General features: G+C 45.6%; 1 protein-coding gene across 6 annotated transcripts in view; it reads right to left on the reverse strand.

The window, feature by feature from the left end:
* Positions 1-22631, reverse strand: part of ACSBG1 (acyl-CoA synthetase bubblegum family member 1) — a 722575-nt gene that overhangs the window by 197496 nt on the left and 502448 nt on the right. For all 6 annotated transcript variants that reach the window (XM_078685209.1, XM_078685211.1, XM_078685213.1 and 3 more), the window contains one exon: positions 17712-17932. In XM_078685209.1, coding sequence (XP_078541335.1) covers positions 17712-17932 — 221 coding nt within the window. The remainder of the gene's footprint in view (positions 1-17711; positions 17933-22631) is intronic.

Below are 22631 nucleotides of genomic sequence, written 5' to 3' on the forward strand. Positions count from 1 at the left end.
AAGGTTTCAAGGCGCTGGGGGCCCTTGGGGAGATTAAGTGAACTATTGCCTAGAGTCACATGATGCTGAGCTGACCCCCCACGCTCAGGAGTCACACCTCTCCCACTGCCACACCAACCACCTCTCCTAGTAAGTATCCTTTGTCGCAGTTTCTGCTGCTGACCCATATATCATGCGCCACTCGTTACATATCCGCCATAGTAATGTCACAAGCATCGCCGTAGAAATACCACTAGTTGCGCCTTGGTAACATCACAAACTCTGCAGTGGTACCTTTACTAGTTCCACAGTGGTAACATCACTATCTCTGCCATGGTAACATCACAAGCTCTGTGTTGTGGTTTGTACTATGCAGCAAGGCAGTGATGTCATTGAGGACCTGGTGTCATCGGATTCTATGTAGAGTGTAGGGGGTGGGGAGGCAGTTGGAAATGGGCTGAGGAAGAATCCTGCAGCTAGAGTGCGCAGTATTAGCGAGACCAATCCAATAAGCCAACGTTCGACTGCAAAGTAAGGCTGCAGCATGCTATTACGGTGCACACATTGGTACTGTGACGTCTCATGCTCCACGCAAACCCTGTGCGTCCTCCCATTGGCTGGGAGGTGTCCTAACGTCATGTGACACGCTTCCCGGTCATTTTGGATTGGGCCGGATCGTTAGGGTGCATGGAGTCTGCACGCAGCGTGATCTTGTCAGCAGCCAGGAGTGTGGGAAATGGTGCTGCATCCAAGGTAATGGCGCATGAAGGATCCTTGAGAACAGTGGGTGCGGATTTCACCTCTTATCCGTTTGCATGGAGGACTCGGATGAGGTTGAAGAACTGCATCTTTGAGCTGCATTGAGGGTGACTGGTTTCATGGCTCCCAGTTATCTTGTGCGTGTATTGTTTGCCTGAGTGCTTGACCTTTCGAGGGTTTTGCATATGTTGGATAAGGCTAGTGCCAAAGCCAGGCAGAGACCACCACTCTAGTCAGCGCTTGGGAGTTACACGCCAAAGATAACCCCTGCCCCCCCCCTTGGTAGCTTGGCACGAGCAGCAAGGCTTATCCCGGAGGGAATGTGTAAAGCATTTGCGCACGCACACAACAGCAACAACATCCCAGGCACACAACAAAAGGAACTCCACACAAGGTTATATCAAAAATAGCCTTTGTATTCTCAAAACACATTTGAATAGTAAACACATAATGTACACTGTGCCAACCGGCACTGGGCAATATTTACAACGGAATTATTTACACATGACAGGGCCACATGGGCCACTGTCAGAACCATCACAAAGTGAGCTTAGTAAAAGTAAACTAGATCATAAACGTACAACCAGTAAACACTGGTAATCATTGTACTTTGCATCCGCCTGTAACATAAACTACATTATGCACAGTATCACACCAGTCTAAATACATTAGACCCTAACCACCTAAGCATAACTCACCTTAGGGGCGTAAATCACACAGTGAAGCATAATCTCACTAACATAAACCATGATATGCAAAACAACCTCCTAATCATAACCCGTATTTAGAGGTATCAAATAGGGTGCGTAAAACATACTAAATGCATTACATTTCCTAGCACCACTCACATTAGCACATAAATCTAACTGTCCCCCTGGCCCTCTGGCCATCTCAGAAGGGGCTCAAAATGCCCTATGTCCAAAGAGTCAGGACTGCTGCCTAGGCAGCGAAGGTCAAGGGTGCGCACTTTACGCAAACCTAAACGTTGCAGCTGCCCACTAATTGCTGGGCAGCTGTGAATCTCAAATGCAAGGCCTAACCGTAGCAGCTGGCACTTAGTGCTGCGCAGCTGTGCAGGCCAAGATGGGGCGAAGGAGTGCATCTCACTCCTGAGTTCAAGACATGTCCCCTAAAATGAAAGGCCTAAACGGTGCAGCTGCCCACTACTTGCTGGGCAGCTGGGAAGTAGAAATACGGCATGGGCTCTAAAAATAAAGCATGTCTCTTGGTTCCCTCTGGCTCGTGAACTAATTATGCGCCCAAATAGAAGAAGAACTAGCCCCCAAAACGTTGAGCGCACTGGTGCTATTAGTGCTGGAGCCGTCTAGGCTCAGAAAACAAATATGCCCCCAAATAAAGCAGGCGCCCTTCTGGGCCTGGGCAAAGAATTATTGCCAAATGTTTGGAGCCATCTGGGCTCTGTGAAATACTTAGGCAACGTTGGAGCCATCTGGCTCTAAAAATAAACATGCTATCCATGGGGCCACGGGGAGCTGAAGCAATGATGCACCCAAGTCCGTCACGGGGAATTTAACTAAATGCTGGCCTCCTCAGTAGTCCCCTCGTAGCCCCCCAGCCCTCGCTGGCTCATCGGGCTTCTCTCTGAAGACTCTTCTCCAAGGACTGACGCCACTCCAGTTATGCGGCGGGGCAGGCACCGACAATGTGCCTCGAGCCCCCTCTGCCTCGAACGCCATAGGCTGCGGCGCTTGCGGGGCTCTTTCCAGTAATGAGAGCCCTGCCTAACCAGGTGCCCTGCTTCACCCTGTCCCCCATCTCTGGACCGGGACTTCAGTATGGAGCCTGTGAGGCTCGGTACGGCTTCTCCCCGGACGGGGAGAGAAGCGGAAGTGACGCACACTAGGCCAGCCCCCAGTCAGTCAAGGCCGCCTGAAAGTCTCAGAACGCGGATCGGGCTGAGGCGGTGAAAAGGGGGGTGGGTACCCGCTTTTAAGATAAAAATCAGGAAGCGGTCATAAGCAGTGTGGGCACCCGAAATTAAATACTAACACAAAAACCGGGTGGGCACCCGTAATGTAAATAAAGATAAGCGGGGTGGCACCCACAATTACGGCATGCCGGGGGGAGAACCCTACACGGGGGACTTCCCCTTAAAGGGCTGCAGCTCCGCGCTGCAAAGCCCACGCTCCCTTCTGCAGCATCAAAAGAGCCAGGTGCTCTTAGAAGGGAAAGGGGAGTGCTCCAAGGGCGCAAAAGAGCATAAAGCCCTCAGGATAAAAAGGAAGCCAACGTCTTTTTAAGGTCTTGAAATAGAGGCAAAGCAGAAAGGTCCTAAATAGTCCTTCAGGCATTCAGGGGCAGGACAGGGTCCAGGGAGGCAAGCCTTCCCCTGAGCCCCAGCCGCTGCACGCCCCTGGTAGATTCAAGTCCACAAACAAGAACATTTTCACGGGGTCACAGCCCCTCCTTTTATGCTACTAAATCCTTTGTCTCAACGGTGCAGGCAAGGGAAGAACTAGATACAACTGGTTCAAGAGCACTTTGTTTTGCTCAGCTCCACTCTCTATTCACAGGACAGGCCAGGGACATCAGACGCACCACAGGAGGTGGAGCCAGCATTGTGGAGAGAAGGCCCAGCCCTATTCAGGTCCCAGGTGCAATTCCTCCCTCCCATCTACATGCAGAGCTCCCAATTCACCACCGGGCAGACCCATCCTGGCTCCCGGCTCCTGGAGCCAAGCACACCAGCCAGCCCCTGTCAATCACAAGCCAGACATACAATTCACATCAGGCAGGCAGACACTGTGCACAGAAATGCAAACTTCTAAAAGTGGCACTTCTCCACTAGTCACAATAAATCTGCGCACACCATTGCGTAGCATTTATTCTCACGAGTTCGCACATACCAAACTCACCCCTGCACTCCTCTCACATCAGGAATTACCATGGGCACACATATTCCCCATGCATTCCTCTCGGAGGGCAGGCCAATCTCACCACACGCACTCAGAGAGCGCGCGCACTTACACTGGGCCACAGTGCTAAAGTGCGCAGAAGCCTAAAATCACTACCATCATGTCATATTAAAAGGCAAAAAGTTCAGGGGTGAACCTGCCAAAAGGGCCAAGTCCAATAGCATACTAATCAGCGTGCTTATTAGGTGTATGTTGAACAAGAGTTGTTATTTTAACTTTTTATATTATTTCATTGTGTTATCTTATTATGTTGCATTTGTTTCGGTACACGCTCCGAGGAGCAAATATGTCGTCCATTGGTATGATAATAGAACCTTCACAATTGTTTGGGGGAGCCAACAATGCTGTGGGTTAGATGGAAAAAGCTGTTTGACTCCTATTTGGTGGTGATTGGGGGAGAATATTCTGCCGCCAGGAAACTAAGGGCCTCATTACGATGTCAAACAGCAAGCATTCTGAATGACTCCAAATATGGTATTTCCGAATACTGTTTGGTTGGACTCTCATTGACTTCAATGGGAGCCTGTATTCAGACCGACAACACAGGCTCCCATTAAAAGAAGGGGCGGTTCCGGAAAACCTTGCACCCTGTTGCAGGCACCCCACGGTGCCTGCCACGCTGTGCATGGGTGTAAAGAAGGTCCCATGGGAACCCACACAGGCCCCAACCGGTGGCCTCCAAGTGAAGCGGGGTCTGCTACAGACCACCAAAGTCAGTTTTCGACAGCCGTTTTGTGTCGGACAGACCGATTCGGGAAGGCTGTCCAAATCCAACATCGTAATGCATAGTTCGAAAACGCCGTCCATAGACCTGTGCAATTTGGCTCCGACTGACTCGGAGTCTCCGTATGCCGGTCGAACAGAGTCAGAAAGACCATACTGATACCTTCTATCGTAATCGGTTGGTCGGAAATGTTTATGAGTCGGTATCCGAATGCTGTTCAGAGCCTTTCTGACCAACATCGTTATGAGGCCCAAAGTGTTTTAGTATACAATCTTGGGGTGGAGGGCAGAAATGCTTATGAAAATTTGGAAGATATCCCAGTGGGGCATGATGAGGATGTTGCCAGGGATTTATACGAAAAGGTCTGTGAAAATGTTAGAATTGCATTTCGGAACGCTGATAAATTTGGCTATGTTTTTTACATGCCAATAAGGAACGCATAAGGAGTTATGTGGCATGCCTAAGGAATTTGGCAAGGACATGCAAGTTTGGTGATCTTACTGATTTATTAGTTTGTAACCAACATGTATGTTGTACAAACAATATTAAGGTACAAGAAAGGGTTTTGGCGAAAGATCCTTTTTTAAAGGAAGCTATTGCCATTATAGAAGGAACTGAGCACACAGCATGTTGGGTGAAAGAAACGCCGAAGGTTGATTGTGAGGAAGGAACAGTCTCTAATGTTACTGGTTCCAAGAAAGACAAAAAGAAGGATTAGTGGAGCGTGAAGGAGTGGAAAAATAAATTGGACAATGGGAATTTCAAATGTTATTGATGTGGTAATGGACAGCGCACAGCAAATTACCCTAATTGGTTTGCAAAAAATGCTATTTGTAGGAAGTATGGAAGGAAGGGGCACTTTGCAAGAGAATGTAAGGGCCCCACAGACATCAATGCTGAGAGCAAGGTGGTGTATCACCTTGAAGAGGTTGAGGAAAGTGTGAGGAATTTTGTGTTTACCATTACAGAGTAGTGATTTGGATAGAAGTCTCCTGTGATAAAGACAGGGTGGACATGCCAGAGTGTGAACTGATGATTGGAAGGAAACAGTTGACCGTTTCGGCAGATTCAGGGTCTTTCTATACCCTGGTGGGTGATCACATTTGGGAAAAGGTGTATTGTGCAGAGGGCATTGAATTGATCCAACCAACATCAAACCTTTTGGGTAAAGAGGAGCGACTACTGAAGTGTTGTGGTATGTGCTCATGTGAATTAATTTCAAGGGTTGGACGACATGGGGAAAGGTGTATGTGGCAAAGAGAGGAGATTGACTGTTGGAGTGGAGACACCAGACGAATCAGGATATCACCCTTAACCCGAATGTCAGGAGCAGGTTATGTTAGTGGATTGTGCACAGGATAATGAGGGCATTGTGAAGAAGTTTCCTGAGGTGCTTGGACAAAAATTAGGGAAGTTGGTTAATTTTGAGCATGAGATCAGGTTGAGGGAGGGAGCAAAACCAGTGGTGCATAAGGTGAAGAAAGTGTCACATCTGATGTTGGATCTTTTGAGAAAAGAGTTGAGTAAGTTGTTGGAGTTAGGAGTGTTTGAGGAAATTGAGTCCTCAGAATGGGTGACTCTGGTACTTTTGATAACCAAGGGTATAATAGAAAAAGTTTGAGGATGTGTGTTGACTTGAGGGACCTTAAAGGGAACATGTGCGTGGATAGGCAGACATTGCCCAACAGTGGACAGGAGTTGTCTATGTTTAGGGGAGCGTACTTGTTCAGTGTGATGGATTTTTCAGCAGCGAACCATCATTAAGTGATGTTAAGTGAAGAGTCGAAACCCCTTACCTCGTTTGTCACCCCTCTGGTGGCTTACAGGTATCTCCGCATGCCTTTTGGGCTTGCATCACCTGAGGCTTGTTTCCAGAGGGGGTGACGACAATTTTGGAAGCAGTGGACCAAGTCAAAATTTCCCAGAATGACATTCTGGTCTACGGTAAGGATGACGAGGAACATGAAAGGAAATTGTTTGAGGTTCGAGCCAGGTTACGCGATTTTGGTTTGACAGTGTAGAAGTGTAAGTTTAGAGTTACAACAGTGTCTTATCTAGGATATACCATTTCCAGAGATAGCAGTAGCCCAAAGCCTGAGTTAGCTAGATCAATAGTGGAGGCCCCAGAACCTACCAACAAGGATGAGGCCTGCTCCTTTCTTCGATTGGCTGACTATTCTCACAAGTTTATTCAGAACTTTGCATCTGTTGTTCAACTAATAAGATTATTATTAACCTCTTGGGTGCTCATGACGGCTCCACGCCATCATGAGTCACGGTAGGCATGTGCTCATGATAGCGTGGAGCCGTCATGCCGTTGCCGCTCTGCCCACGCGGCACTAATTCCCTGGCTGTGCTGGTGAATGAATGAGCAGGCGGGGTCATGATGGCACCTCGCTGTCATGAGCACACGCGGCCCATGACTCATGGTGGTGTAAAGCCATCATGAGCACCAAAGCGCCACGCCCACCCCCTAGCTCTCCCCGCGCCGTGGCAGAATTCGCGGCACAGCGAAGAGGTTAAAAAAGGTGACAGGTTTGTGTGGTCAGAGGAGTGTAAAGCAGCTTTTGATGCGATTGAAAGACATATTGGGATGTTGCCCACGCTGGAACATTTCTCAATCAATAAGAAAACGGTAGCAAGTTTAACAGATGCAAGTTTAAAAGGCCTTGGAACAGTATTGTCGCAAGTTGTCGAGGGAGAGTAGAAGGTGGTGGTGTTTGCCTCCAGAGCTTTAAAAGGGTCTGAAGGGAATTATTTGGTTATTGAGAGGGAGGTACAGTCATGCACATGGGACATAGCTCACTTCAAATTATATTTGTGGTGTTTACCTTTTGTTTTTAGGTCTGACCATAAACCTTTAGTGATGTTGTTCACTTGTAAAGGTAGTGAAAGAGCCACGCCTTGAATTCATAGGTGGGTGGAAGGAGTGAGTACCGGGTACAGTATTTGAGTGGGTCGAGCAACAAGACTGCAAATTGTTTATCCAGCTTTCCTGTGAAGAAGGATAGCGGTGAGGAGGATAAAGTCAGGGTGCATGGGTGCAAGAGTAGGCTATAACGAAGGCCGAGTGGGCTGAAGCAGTGGATAAGGATAGCACTAAGGTACTGGTCCAAGGATATGTTGTGAAGGCGAGCATGAGAAGAAGAGTATTGTGTGTGATGGAGGTTGAGAACTTTTTGATGGTCAAAGAAGAACTCACACTTGTGGAGAAATATCTTTGTAGGGGTGAAAGATTGTTGCTACCTGAAGGTTTGCAGGACAAAACTGTTAATTTGGCACATGAGGGTCAACTAGGGAGGAATAGGACAAGGCCCCTGTGAGGAAATGTTGCTAGTGCCCGCGTATTGACCACATGGTGGAGAGTGTGGTTAAGGAGTGTGTGCAATGTGCAGGTTGTGACAAAAGTAAGGTCACCATAACTCTCCTTTGTCGCAGCGAAGGTACTGGACTGACATTGGAATAAGGTATCTGTGGACATTGTGGGGCCTTTCAACGCTTTAGCTCAGACGAAGAAGGCATGCAGGCAAGAGGCGGTGAGTGGGGGTGTTCTCCTTAGGAGTGTGCTGTGAGAGAAGTTGTGAACACATAGGACTATGACTAATGCAGTGGAAGCCATTTTTATAATTATTCTCTAGCATAGCTGGACTACCTGCTTTATAATACTAAATGCCTGCCTAAGGCCTGTAGAATATGCATCGGAAAGACTTAGACAAAACAATTTGCAGTTGCTGAAAGTAAGCTGCCTTCGCAACACAAGGCTTGCTCAAGAACCCCATTTAAGCAGTACAAGATGCTAGCTTAGCAGCAGGCACTTGGCCACAACATATTTAGAAGTGGAAAAGCTTATGTGCCCCTGTTTGGACTAATGTTACAGATCATTTCGATCACATTTACAGTTACGGTACATTGCATTAGCTTGGGAAGTCCCAACTATCACAAGCAAAGGACATGTGGGGTAGCAACAGCCCCACCACCTCACACCATGCTGGTATCATGCAGTGTTGGCCTCTTTTGATTGACCTGGCGTTCTTTACTTGTGTAACCTGCCAAGGCTGCTGATGGGCAGTAGATGCCCTGTGCTTTATTTCTGAGAAAGTGTCTTAATCTTGTATTTTTACTGGACATGTATTGCATAAATCATAATGCCCTTTGTTTATGGTTTACAAGAATAAAAGCTTGTGTGAGACTTCCCCTTATTGGACATTCGGCCTCTAGCTGCCTGGCCCCTCGAGTTACACATAAATACATTTTCTCTTCCATCATATGTGCTGACAGAGTTGTATTTCTTTTAGTAGAATTCTACATTTGGTGGAGAGGATGCGGCTCTGGAATAGCTGACTGCTGCTGCGTCCACCTGCTTTCACCCTCGTGCGGAGGTCTGAGGTCTGACCACGTTGCTTCCCTGCCTTCTACGTTTTTCTCTCTGCCTCCATTCTGGGGCTGGACGCTTCCACCGGCTCTGAGTAGCTGTCACATCTCTGACTGCTCCTGCTTCATATTTCCCCAGGCTTTTCACAGCACATATTGATAGATTTTGTAACTATCTGGGTGTCCTCTTGCCTTTGCTTCGCCTCCCTCCTTGGGTCCTCTCTTGGGCTTTGTGTGAGCCAGCACCTCCCCTGTCTACTGGGGCCATTTTATCTTGCTGATGGCTGCTTTTGCTGCTCTCCTGATCTCTTTTATTGGCCTAGTATTTGTTGCTTTGGTAGTATACTTTTCAATATCTCCCCATACTGTCAGTGACTGCGCTGTTTGAGACTGTGCTCACTGCGTGCATTATTTGCTCTGCCTTGCTGTCTCTCTATGTTGCAGATTCTGGATGCTGGGTGAATGCTGCTCTGTCTTACTGGGTCTGGCCCTGAGGGACGTCCTTGCAGTGTCTCCGGGTATGCGCTGGGCACTTCTTGCCCTACTACTGCGTGCCCCCCTTCGGCTCTACCTGGTCGCAGGCCAGTTACAAAGTGAAGGGAGAATTTGTTTTGTGTCTCGGTTGATTTGAGTCTCGGTTTGGGTTTCATATCATGTATAATATCTGATTGCGCTGTTCTCTCCAAATAGGCAATCTAACCACAATGTTCTCTGTTCACTCATGTTCATTTAACTTTGGGTTTCAGCTGCCGAGCTGCTGCCTTCATCCCTGGTTACCAGATAGGGCGCCCTTCCGCCTCATTCCTTGCCTATCGTAACTCTGGTAGAGGGCCAGAGAGGGCAACTTTCTGCACCCCGCCCACCCCACGTTGCCAGCAGACACTCCCCGGTCGAGGGTCGAATGCTTCAGCCCGCGAGTAGCAAGGGGGTCAGGTCAGTCAACCTGGAAGGAAACCCGTAGGAGATTACTGAAAGAGGGGCTTCCTCCTCGGAGTAAGGATGCCTTACATAGCCAAAGTCACTGGGCTCGATTCACAGAATTAGTTTAAGACATAATCCTAAACTTACTACTTTTGGTATTCACAGAAGTTAGGATTTTGTCTTAAGTTTGTCTTAAGACAAACTTAAGACAGACTAAAGACAGACTTAAATCACACTGTGTGCATACGCATTAACTGAAAGACTACAAGTTAGTGTATGAGCTACAGCATGCAGGGCTGATCGGAAAAACAACAGAGAGGCAACCGCTCTCTGTGATTCCTACCGGTGTTGCCTGCAGCACATGCACCGACTCGTACTGTTACACTGATTCAATGGGCATTTTAATTTTATTCTAAACAGATTCAAACCGAAATAAAAAGCCAATTAACTTAAGCAGATCGCGGTGATATTCAGCAGGCTGCTGGGTGCAGGAAAGGTCACGTAAAATAGGAGCGCCTGGAGCACTGCGCCACTTCCGCTTATGCAGAGGTAGCACTCTGTACAATGCTTTAAGTAGGGAAGTGCTGGTACTCACTAGCCAGAGTACTCTCCAGTTGCATAAACACTCTTGTTTTTGATAGATTCCTGTCTCACTACTCTTATTATTTTTGTGGAATTTCATTCAAATCCAATATTTGCACTATCCCCTTCTGCACTGCGTCTTGTTCATTTCATAATGACACTGTGCAGTATATTTGTAAGCTGACCACTGGGGCATTAGTACTGGGTAGCTTCTCCTAGACCTATACAACTTGTTTGCATTATTCTGTGACGGAACATTGTTGTCTTGTGCATGACTGAAGGTGCAACATCACAGCATGCAATAGGGCTCTCGAAATCAGAGAGTGTTCGGGCCCCTAGCAATCGGCACTCATGGGACTCCGTTGGTAACAGGGTCATTTTAGCAGTCTTGACTCCCTAGGGTGATGAGGGCGAGTAGCCTGAGACTCATCTCAAGCAAGGATGCTCCAGGTGAGTCCAAGTGGAGGACAATACAGCTGCGAAAGCAAAAGAAAGAATTCATGCTGCTTCTAAGTTGGTACAAGATCACACATCTTAAATGTATTACTGTAGGCACAGGTAGGCAAATTAACTGAAACACACAAAACACACCACAATTGCAAATGCCCTACAGTAATGTTCCAATGAACCGGTAATCTCATAGTGAAACTGTGGACCTCATGTGTACTCACAGGTAGCAGTTGGAGCAAATGTAAACAAAATACAGTACTGTAAGTAATGGCTAAACAATATGCAATGTTCACAAATATATACTGTGCACAAGATCTGTTGTTGGCAAATCTCATGATGTACCTAGCTTGAATCTAGTGACAAAGTGAGCAAGGAACTCACGTCTGGGCATACCCTGCCAACTTAGGGCGAACAAAGCAAACACAAGGAGATGATGGACGGAGCGCTGAAACTTTTCAGACACTCACCCCCAGTCACAGATCTGAGTTGAATCCATCATCGATCTTTAGCTCACTTCGCCACCTCAGTTCAGACCCAGATATAGGCAAACATCGGATTTAGGCCCAGATCTCTGTACTGCGGTGAATGTTTGACATTGTGCAGGAATCTGTCCATCAATTGTTCTTTTTGCATAGTACCATCATGGCAAAGGTTCCTCCCCCCCTTAGCATGCATCCTGCAAATAAATTCACACCACACAAGTTTAGACTTGGGAAAAACAGCTGCAGGTTTATTACATATATCGTTATGTAATCTGGTGGGTTAGCTTACGGGCGAGCCAAAGGCAGGCAGCATTCTCGCCACCTGCCCGCCTAATGAGCCAAGCAGCACTGTGGCGAACCACCTTGTACTGACCTTCAGGTAATCCCCTTCCCGGATCACGTGACCATTGGTCCCTTATACTCACGTCCCTTTCAGGGCGGAGCGTAGCTAGGCAAGCCCCCGGTTGCTCAGGCCAACAACCGCCCGAAGGACTAACGGGGCGCTGACACAGATTTCAGAAACCTCCCATGAGGCTCTTGGGGTTAGGCTCTGGCACCCCTTCTGTACCCATTTGCTTCCAGATCGACCTGTAACTCCGCCTGCATTGAAAAAGTACAACATTATAAAGTTCTTGCCATGCCTCCTTTCGCCAACACGCTGGGTAAGCGGTAGGGTGGGAGACAGCGTGTCCAGTTCCCTGGCATCTGTGGCGTGTCCGGTGCAGCAAGGGGCCGAAAACATGGTGAGGGGAACTTATGTACCCCTCACCCTGCCTGGCGCACCGGACATGACGCAGCACGCCCGCGACCCTGGAGGGGACTGGGGACCCTTGGCCTGGGGACTCCTCCCCAGGCCAACCCCCACCCCCATAGAGGGGGGGGGAAGCCCGATGCCACTAGAGGGCCGCCCTCCTGAGTGGCCACCTGCAGTGGCCTCGGGCTGCTGCATTTGTCACCCCGAGTTGGACGGGTATACCCAGATGTGTGTCCTGTGCTCTCCATGCGACTGGAGTCAAGCCAGCCAGGCGGATGAGGGGTGATGCTCCGAACCTGGTGCCAAGATGCTTGTTTGCAGTCCAGGGAGAACGTAGCCCGGCAGTTTGGGCTGGACTGTTCCCATGGGGAACAGGGTCAACACTGATTTGCATATTGCTAAGTCTGAACTGCAAAGGAACAGGGAGCAAAAAACGATGAGTTTAGACCCGATCTCTGTACTGGGGTGAAGGTTTGACATTGTGCAGCATTCTGTCCATCAATTGTTCCTTTTGCATTTGAAATCCTTATGCTCATCAGACTGAGTAACCACTATCTCAGCTGCACTTCTAGCAATCAATGTTTCAGGCAGCCTTCCCTGTCTAGTATGAGGTTTCAAAGAGAAGCGCACTGTTATCGATGTTGAATCAATGGCAGCTTGCCTTTATCTCATTTGAAGGAGTAAAGTGGGCTAAGGCCATCATCAGGCTTCCTTGACTTCTTGGGTTGACATGGGGCTTCCATGCAGGGCAGGGTCTCCAGAAGCTGGTCAGGCAAACAGACCATCAGCAAGGGTGTGGGTTTAGGCCTAGTAAGGAGAAAGTGGGCACCACATCAGCAAGTGTTGAAGTGGGTCAACGCTTAGAAAATGATTGGTGAGCTGCTGGGCAGCTGCAGATTGTATACACAGAGTTGGAAAGCTGGCGGAAGTCACAATCCCAGTCAATGTCCAGTGCATCTCACACTCCTTGATGTTAAGTTTTTCCTCCTCAAAGGGGGAACCAAGAGCCTCTCTTAAATGCAGGTGCTCTGATGAACATTCTAAGGTCTTCACTGATGAGAAGCTACGTTTATTCCCCCCAGGCGAGCTAAAACAAATGAGAGCATGAAGTGGTGAGGAAGGGAGTGGGTCTGTAGATATCTACCTCCTCCTTGCAACTCCATTCCAACAGGAAAATAAACGAGATGTTCAGACACTTTGTAACTGCATATTGGTTGCAGGGGTTACACGAACACACAAATGCACACTACCAGTGGCGGCTGGTGACATTTGAAGGTGGTAGGGCGTAAAAGTTTTGTATGAGTGCCCCGGAGGCGAGAGCGTGTAGGTGTAGCAAGTGAGTCCAGCCACCATTTGGTGGGGTTCGAGGAGATTCTCCTCAAGCCCCTTCCCTCACCCCCGAAAAAAGAGCAGGCAAATGGTGCATTTAAGTAAATTTGAGGAAGCAAGAGAGTTGATAAAGCAATTGTGAAAGTGTAGTTATGGCATAAATAAAGAGACCCTGAGCCATAATCCCTATTAACAAGCCCTAATCCTTAGCCATAAACACCAACCATGAGCCCTAAACCATAAAATGAAGCCTTAAACCCCATCGCCCAGCCTTAAGTCCTAATACCTAGCCATAAACCTCAACTCTAAGCCACAAACACTAGCCCCAAACCCTTATGCCTAGACCTAAACCCGAGCCCAGCTCTAAAGCCTATCCTCGAACCATAAACCCCATTCCTCACACCTAAAACCCCCTTCTGTGGCTCTCGTATGCAACATACCTCCCGACCCACCAAACCGTGTTAGAACTAGCTGGAACACCCCCAAATTCGACACCCAAATCACGTAAAAACGCATAACCGTGACTAGGCCTCAAAATCGCGTCCAACTCACAATCACAAAATAAGCACTTCCACTGCTTCAATCTTCATCACACTTTCAGGGAACATAGTTCCAGCGATTCCCAACAACCTCACCAAGCCACAACTTCCTCGATCTACCGGAACGGGTACGACTTTTCTCACGAACTTACCCCACCCCCCACATTCAAAAACATCCAAAATTCAACCAAACTTGCCTCAAACGTTGGCAACTCCATATTACTCAGCAAAAAGGCGCCCGGCGTCCTTACCTGAGTTTCTGGGTTTCCTGTTCTTCATGACCGATATGATGACCAGGAGGCTGCCACTCCCGTGCCACTGCAGCCAGCTTGACTCCCGCCGAGCGCCGTTTTCAAATTCATTTCTTGCAGGCAGGACTGCACGCACACAGGACTACAGTAGCCAATCCTTACGCTGCCCTCTTTAGAGGAGAGCATCAGGATTGGACTGAGCACAAAAAAAATCCGCCCTTTTTACAAGCACTGGGGTATGTGGCATAGGCATACCCCGTACTCTGCAGTGCTCGCTTTCTAAAAATCCATTTAGTTTGCTTGCTGCATAAAGGCAGTCGGGCAAACACCACATGCGCAGTGCGCACTGTGCCGGCACTCCAGCGCCACCCAGTGTCAGACAGTGCATACTGTGACACATAAGTGAAGCGCTTGACACCGCGGCCGCAGCAGGGCAATAATTATCGGGTAATTTATTCAAGCGGCGCGTTAATTTATAAAACTTTTATTAACGCGCCGCTCGAATAAATTGCCTCATAATTATTATTGGTGCAACGCCCCACCGCCCAAATGGAAAAACCGCCACTGCACACCACTATAGATGCAGAACTACAGATGGAAGTGCACACTTGCACAATCTTGAAATAGGTGGCATTTTATCTACAAATCTTGATCACAACACAATATTTATTTGAAGAAAGTATCTTTCTTGTAACTCAATGCTAACTTTGCATTGAGTGACAAAATACACTTCCCAGAAATATCATGTACTTGCTCATTTTGACAAGTTCTGTAAAAACAAGCACACAAATACTGTGATGCATACAGCAATTGCAATGTGTGATCACAGTGTTTTTGCACTCAACTGACAGATTTGGGCTGAAAATATGGAATCATTTAGAAAAACCGTCACTGTACCCATTTTGCACATGTTATTACCAGTAGTGCTGTTGTTAGCACCACTAACTACCACGAGCTAAAAGCTTGTGGTACTTGGGCATGCAAACACCAGAGTGGACTTGCGTCTGATTTTACACTGGCACATGGTACTAGATCACCTGGTTTGATCACTGTCATCAGAGCACACTTCTAACCACAGCATCTCATGATAAAGGGAGCATTCAGTGATTAATTCACTGCCATCAAACCAAGTTTATTACATTGACTGTGTGATGTATGTAGTTCATGCTGTTATTAAGATAATGATAATTGCCACTGAGCGCAATCCATTCTGAACACTCAAAACTGATAAAAAATGACTGACTCCAAACCGAGGCTTCTTCTAGCATCAATTAGCCCTACTGGATGGAGAATTGTGTTATTTTACTGCCATTTTGTTATTTTTTGGGAGTAATTATTAATGTTAAGGTCCTGAAGAAGGCCATGGTTGAGTAACCCAATCCAGCAGTCAAAACATCTGTTGACAGTGTATGTTCTAAGCAGTGTAATTGGACCTGATAGTATAAAACTTTAATCAATAGCAGCAGCCCTGTCCTCAACCCTCACTCTTTACTACACTGCGCTTAAATTGGTATGTGTGCACCACATATGTGTTTACTGATTGTCAAACAGCCATAAACACACGCATAGGTTTCATATGCTAAGCATTGCTCAATTATATTAAGTCTTATATCGCTATTGCTAACATAATCTTTATCCTTAATAAAGATTTGCTTATAGGTGTTGCAGTCCCCAATGTTACAATTAGGAGATCAAGAAGAGACTCAAAGAGGTAGAGCTATAAAACAACTACATTTAATATATATATTGTACATTTAAAACTGTCATTCAGCTCTCCAGTGGAATACTTAGTAGCTCGTTCATTATTTTTAAAAAATGTCATTAGTGCCATGTTTCTCATTGTATGTGATGGAGCAAGGATTCGCATGTAAAGCCACTTGCTTGAACTCATGAACCTCAAATAACGTTAATTCATTAATCAATATGTTTGTCTTATTAATTTGTCCCTTTTCCGACACTTTTGGGGTGTCCGAGAGAAGCTTGCCTATGTGTTTACTAATCCTAATATGCTTGCAACCTAAAATGGCTGCTGCTACGCGGGAATTTCTACTGAGCATGCGTCGGTCATACCCATGTGACGTGACGTACTTGCAGTCTTGGTGGGAAACTGTTTGCATCTGCGAATTAGAGCTAAGATGGCTGCTTTGTGTTTTCACATGCCTGAAGCTTGCAGTGCTGCTTTTGCTATGCTGTCCGTTCTGCTCAATCACTAAAGCTATAGTTTATTATAAAGTAATGGGTATAGAGTAGAAGTTCATGGTATACAGAGTATACATTTTATTTTATGGCTCCTTTATGAAATAAAGTTCTGCATTCCATCTTTCTTGAAACTGAGTCTGCGCGAGATCTGCGAGTCCCCACAGCGGTGACCTTTGAATTGAAGCCAAGGAGCTGACTGACTGAGAAGATGCTCCTGGGAACTTCACCTTACGAACTCCAGAGAATTACAATGTATTTGTAAATAGAACATTCATTGTTTTATGAACTGAAGACATCATGAGAAACTGAAATTCAAGGGGCGTATTTAATGCAAATAAGGAGCTTGAGAAAGCTCGAATCTTAGGTGGTGTGATGACCTGTCCTTTTCTTTTGACCAATCGAAATTGGGGATCCCTACACTTGCAACATTTGGGGGGTGGTACACTGACCTGGAAAACAGTATAACTAGCCTAGGTTTAGCTAGGGAAATTGTCCGACTTATCCGAATAGCTGACCTGTCACTGACACAACGCACACAATAGCTGATCGAGAACAGAGGTGCTGCGGAGCACTCTGTCAGACAGACCCACAGACACAATCGGGGTTTTGGGAACCTTAAGAGCTGGCGAATATTCCTTTTGTAATATTTCTCGACCTGTATTATTTTTTTTATCATGTTAGAACAATCTTGCATAAAAGTTCACATATTTCACCATTCTGAAATTTCTCTTTAGTTTATATTTGGGGAAGTCTGATTCGAGCAGAAAATGTCATGCAAATAGACACTTTCTCTTTTGTGTAAACTGCATGTACTTTATGCGAAAATTAGGCGTATTACAAAAAATCTTTTGCAAATTTCACACACTCCTCTTGTTGCCATTGCATTCTGTTGTTTTGTTATCTCGCATGTGCCATCAATAACTAACTCCACCCACATGGAAATCAATCTATACCATTCCCCAATAGCAGCAGTCCAGTGCAAACTGCAAGTCCTTGGCCATATTCCCCCTCACCCGGGCACAAGAAACAGTAGATGCATTTGTAACTCTTTTCACATCATTGGTAAGGTGAAGCCTGAGTACCCATTGAACTGCTCGCTCTAAACCAATATCCGGGCACACTACTCAAATTAATGAAGGCCCACATAGCAAAACAGTGATGGATTAAAATGATTGAATTAACCTGAGCTGCTACGAATTCCTATAGGTAGCATTTATTTCTACCAATTCTGGCGCACCTGTTCTACTACAGACAAGAGCCAATTGTATGCAATTCAGTTTTACAGGTCTGTGATACTTATGCATGCAAAATATACAGAATTTCTTTTCATAAATCTTAATCCTAAACTGAGATTAGTGTTTATAAGCATGAATAATATAAGTTGCCCTTTAAAACACGGCACATCTCACAAAATAGATATATGTCTTAGTCTTACATGAAGGAAGCTTTTAGCTGCTTTCCAAGACAGCTGGTAATATTCTGAAAAGGTTATTTTTTCCCATTTGCCATTTTCTTTGCTTGCAAGAGCATTCAGAGTCCCATATTTGTTCACAGTCTCCTTGAACATCTGCTGCACAGTTAAGGGTGGCTGTAGGCAAGAAGGGTCCATCCTAATCTTGACCCTTCCATCAGCAACTGTGGTCCACACAGGCTCCACTGCAGAACAAGAAAAAATAAAGATATACACTAGCGGCAACTATACTTAATACAAATACAAAAAAGATACAATACACATTCTACATGTAACACCACCAAACAACAGTATACGGTAGCACAATTTGATATTGTAAACAAATCTGCAAAACGAGTGGTCAGAAAGGTAAAAATAACCTCCGAATAGTAAGTATTAATCGATTCAACCGTAAACTTATCATACAGTCATCTACATCTATGTAGAATTTTAAAATCTGTTTATTCATTCATCGATCAACTTATATAAGCCAAGAGGGAAGAAGATATCTGTTTGTTGGTGGTTAATTTTGGAGCAAGAATGTGAATAAAGAGGAATGAGACTGGGCGGGCAGTCGTGAACCTGTGTGTTTGGCAAGGCGGTCAAGCGAAGAAGTAGTGATCCGAACTGCCAAAACTAGCCAGCAATATGATTAAGAGCTTTCTGGGAAGTGATACAGCCCTGCAGCAATGTGATTGTGATGAAGACTGTTGATCATAATTTAAACAAAATGTATAGTGCCAAACTTTCCACCTTCTACTCACTTCATAGTATTGTTTGACAAACCTTGCACAAACAAAACTTCAAGTTGGATACTGTAGGTTATCATTGGCATAAGGAAACTATAACTTCTAAGAGATGCTTCTCATAGCCTTATGGAATTAACAGAATAGGTGGTGGGTGGATTCTGATCTTACTGTCTGCTCTCAGGCATTCTAGAGTAGAGAGGCCTCAGGGACTAGGACCTGCCTCCATGTTTGTTCTTTTAAGCTTTTCTGGCAGCCTAACTGTGTCTCACTAGGCTTGACTTTTCAGCAGCGGGCATATTAAGTTGCAGATTCTGCAGATACCACTGGGACAACCCCCACTCTCTCTAGTACATGTTATTGCAATTGTTGCAATCCTTTATCTAACTACGAGCTGGTTTTGTCTACTTTGTTCACGCCGAGGATCATTCTCCTACTCTCATTTTTTACCTTTTAATGGGATTTTGTGTCCACCTGCATACATTATACTAAAGGGCCTTGGAATGACATGGCTTCTGATGTGGTCTTCTCCACTAGTGGTCTAGTTTATGAGATGGACTGTACCTTTTTGTGCATGAACAATTGTAAATGGGCTCCTTAGGTGAGATCGCACCTGAAGGGTGAGGGACAGGTGTGAATTGAAAAGAAAATCCTAGGCTTTTGACATTTTAAAATGGTGTTGAGGCTTTGACCAAGTGAAGTGGACCACAAAAACATATATACATGCGATTTGCATCCATTCATGCAGGAGAAGCTTTCCTTCATCCGGTAATAGGGTGAACTAAGCATTATGTTGTGCAAGGTTTCCTTGCTCCCCTATGGAACCAGGGATGAATCAGAATGGCACTGGTTTACATTTCCAACAGTAAGTATTGGCATCCAATCACCTGGGCCACTGGGCTCATGGGCCAGCTCCAACTTGCACCAAGTAATTGTGGTGAGCATCCCTGGTGCTCTCCGGAACGGCCTATGTGATCTAACCCGATCACTATAAATCCCAATAATTGTGTTCAAAAGGGGAGTCAACCATCATTTTTTTATTTATTTGCAATTTTACGAAACATTTTCCAAAAATAGGGCTTATTAATTTTTGCAATAAGCCCAGAAAATAAAATAATTAAATATTCAAATACTTCTGGGTCTGGCAGAGTACCCACAAATATTATTTCTCCACAAACAACTATTGTATGTGGCTATAGATATGAATGTTCAGCTCGCCGAGGGTTCCTTTTAGCCTGGCCTGCATGGTCTGTGAATATAGATGGAATGTTGAGTGTCAACAGGCCCTGTGCACAAAAGCTTCCGTTTTAACTTGACATATTTTTAGATGGTGACTTTTTTTGTGGAGTTTCATATAGCACGAACTAGACCCAGCCCTGCTGACTTCCATCACTATCCTGCAAAGGACTGCCGCCTGTTCTAAACCGGGCGGATTTTTGGATACATCACACATAGAGGTTAATGGAGAGTTTAGCTGCTGAAAGAGATCTGGCAGAATGTACTTCCCATTACACTCTCTAGAGTTGAGTCAGTTTAGGTAGAGTTCTCCTTAGAGTTCTAGAAATCTCAATTCATTCATGTTATATATTCATATAGGGCCAGATGTAGGTAGGACTCAGTTACCGATTCTTAATTACCGAATTTTACCGATTCGGTAATTAAGAATCGGTAAATAAGAATGGGGGACATGTAGGAACATCCAGATGTTCCTTTTACCGAATCGGTAAAAATCTGTATTTACCGATTCGGTAAATACCGACCGGTAATGCCCATTCATTCCTATGGGCTTTGCAGCCCATAGGAATGAATGGGCATTACCGATTCGGTATTTACCGAATCAGTAAATACCGAATTCCACAAGGGTGCAGGGGGTGTCACTTTGACACACTCTGGCACCCCCAAAAGAGGCTCGGGTGCCATGTGGCAGGCATACCTGCCCTAAGGGCAGGTCTGCCTGTCATATGGCACAGGTGTGCATGCACACATGTGCATGCACACCGGAATCGGTATTTTACCATCAAATATATTTGATGGTAAAATACAGATTCGGTAAGGGTTGTGGGACTCAGAAGAGTCCCACCTACATATCAAATGTATCAAATAGGTAAAAATACCGATTCGGTATTTTACAGATTCGGTAAATTTACCGATCGGTAAATTTACCGAATCTGTAAAATATGTGGCCCTACATACCATTTCGTAAATACCGGTCGGTAACGGCCGAAAATACCGATTTTCGGCCGTTACCGACCGCCCATAGTTATATAATCATTAAAAAGTTATAACGGTTGAATAATTCCTCTTCTTCGCCATTCCTGTAATGCTGGTAACAATGCTTTGTTTACTTCAACTAATAATTGTAGTTCATTTATTTTACATGAGAATCCAATTGCTTCAATAAATGTTTGAAATGCCAAATTGCGTATTTCTTGTGTCTCCCTTTGGGCATGCCTATGGTAAACAAGAAAGGGTAGCTCTGTTAACACCATTTCCTTGGGGGAGTCAGAGTGGTCATGTCCTAAGGTTGTAGACACCATCCGGTACCCTGGCACGTTTAGGGGTCCAGATAGCACACTGTGAGCTCGCCATGAATTCGGGGCCCGATGTACGACCGTTGGAATTTGTGACTCTCAAATTGCTACAGATTGGGAGTTGCAAAATCCAACATACAACAGTTTCTCAAACACTGTTTGCGATTACCAATGGGGTCACCAATTGCAACTTGCGACCCCATTGGGAATAGCTGGCACTCCCAGGGATGGTGGCCTGCTGGGATCAGCAGACCACCATGTCTGGAACTGCTTTGTCAGTAAAGCAGTTTTTTAAAAAATGTAGCCCATTTTCCTTAAAGGAAAACGGGATGCATTTAAGATATAAAAATTAAACAATTCAGTTTAATTTTTTAAGGGCAGGCAGTGGTCCCTGGGACCACTGCTTGTTCTTATAAAATATTTGTGCATATATTCCCAAAGTGGAAGGGACCCCTTCCCGTTTTCAAGTGGTTTACCACCCTTCTCAGAAGGGTGGTAAACTGTGAGTGTTTTGCAACCGCAATTGCCGTCGCAAAACATTCATACATAGGTTTTGGAGTCGCTATCAGGAAGGGACGCCCCCGGCACGCCCCTTCCTAATAGCGAGTTGATAACCCTATTTTGCAAGTCGCTAATTGATTAGCGACTGCAAAATAGGGTTGATACATTGGGCTGACCAATTGTGCGGTCGCAAAAGGGCCGAAATCCCATTTGCGACCGAAAAAAAAGTTTGTACATCTGGCCCTCAGCCAACATATTCTGATGATATGCTTAGACAAAGTTCACATATTTTGACACATATGTTGTCTGAACGCAGTCTTACTTGATGAGGAGGAACCGTAAGACAGGAAAGCCACCGTATATAAACAGTGGGCTGAGGATGAATGATTAAATCAGCATCACTGTGGGACCTGAAGCTCACATCACTCCTTCGATGCACCACGGCAAATGGATAAATAGGACATCAGGTTAAATAAAGGGTCATTCAATGGCAAGGCTGGCTCCATGCCAAGAATTGGAACACCTGACTTTTACCCATAGCCTTCCAACAACAGAGGCCAAAAATAGAAATTGTGACTAGAAACGAACTAACTTTGCAAAGAAAGATCCTAATATTATTTAAAAGATAGATGCTGTAATGAATCTTGTTTGTGAACTTAATTTGACACGCTAAGGAGGTTATATTTGCGGGATAAACATTTCAACGTCAAATTGTTGACTCGGTTTAGTTTAGTTTGCAATAACTTAACCGTAGCTTTGTTCTGGGTTTAGGAAACTCTTGTGATGCCAAACTGTGATTGGAACCAGACCAGACAAACTTGTACTTTTCAATGGTCAATGATGACAGTTGTTTCAGGGCTGTGCAGGCGGGTGATCACTACACCGGCAGCAGCTTTCATCCATGCACAGTGGAAAGAGGAAAAGCAGCGCATAAGTAAAATGTACACAAAAAACGAGTACAAATGAATCAATTAACATTAGGACATAGAAGTTCGACTACTAGCTATCCTGATAAGCTACTGCAACCAAAAAAGGCATAGCCAATACTCTGGCCTGTTTATATATGGGAGGGGGGGGGGGGGGGGGGGGGGGGGGGGGGGGGGGGGGGGGTGTGTGTGTGTGTGTGT

This window comes from Lissotriton helveticus, chromosome 3_2 (genome assembly GCF_964261635.1).
Source record: "Lissotriton helveticus chromosome 3_2, aLisHel1.1, whole genome shotgun sequence".
Taxonomy (NCBI): Eukaryota; Metazoa; Chordata; class Amphibia; order Caudata; family Salamandridae; genus Lissotriton; species Lissotriton helveticus.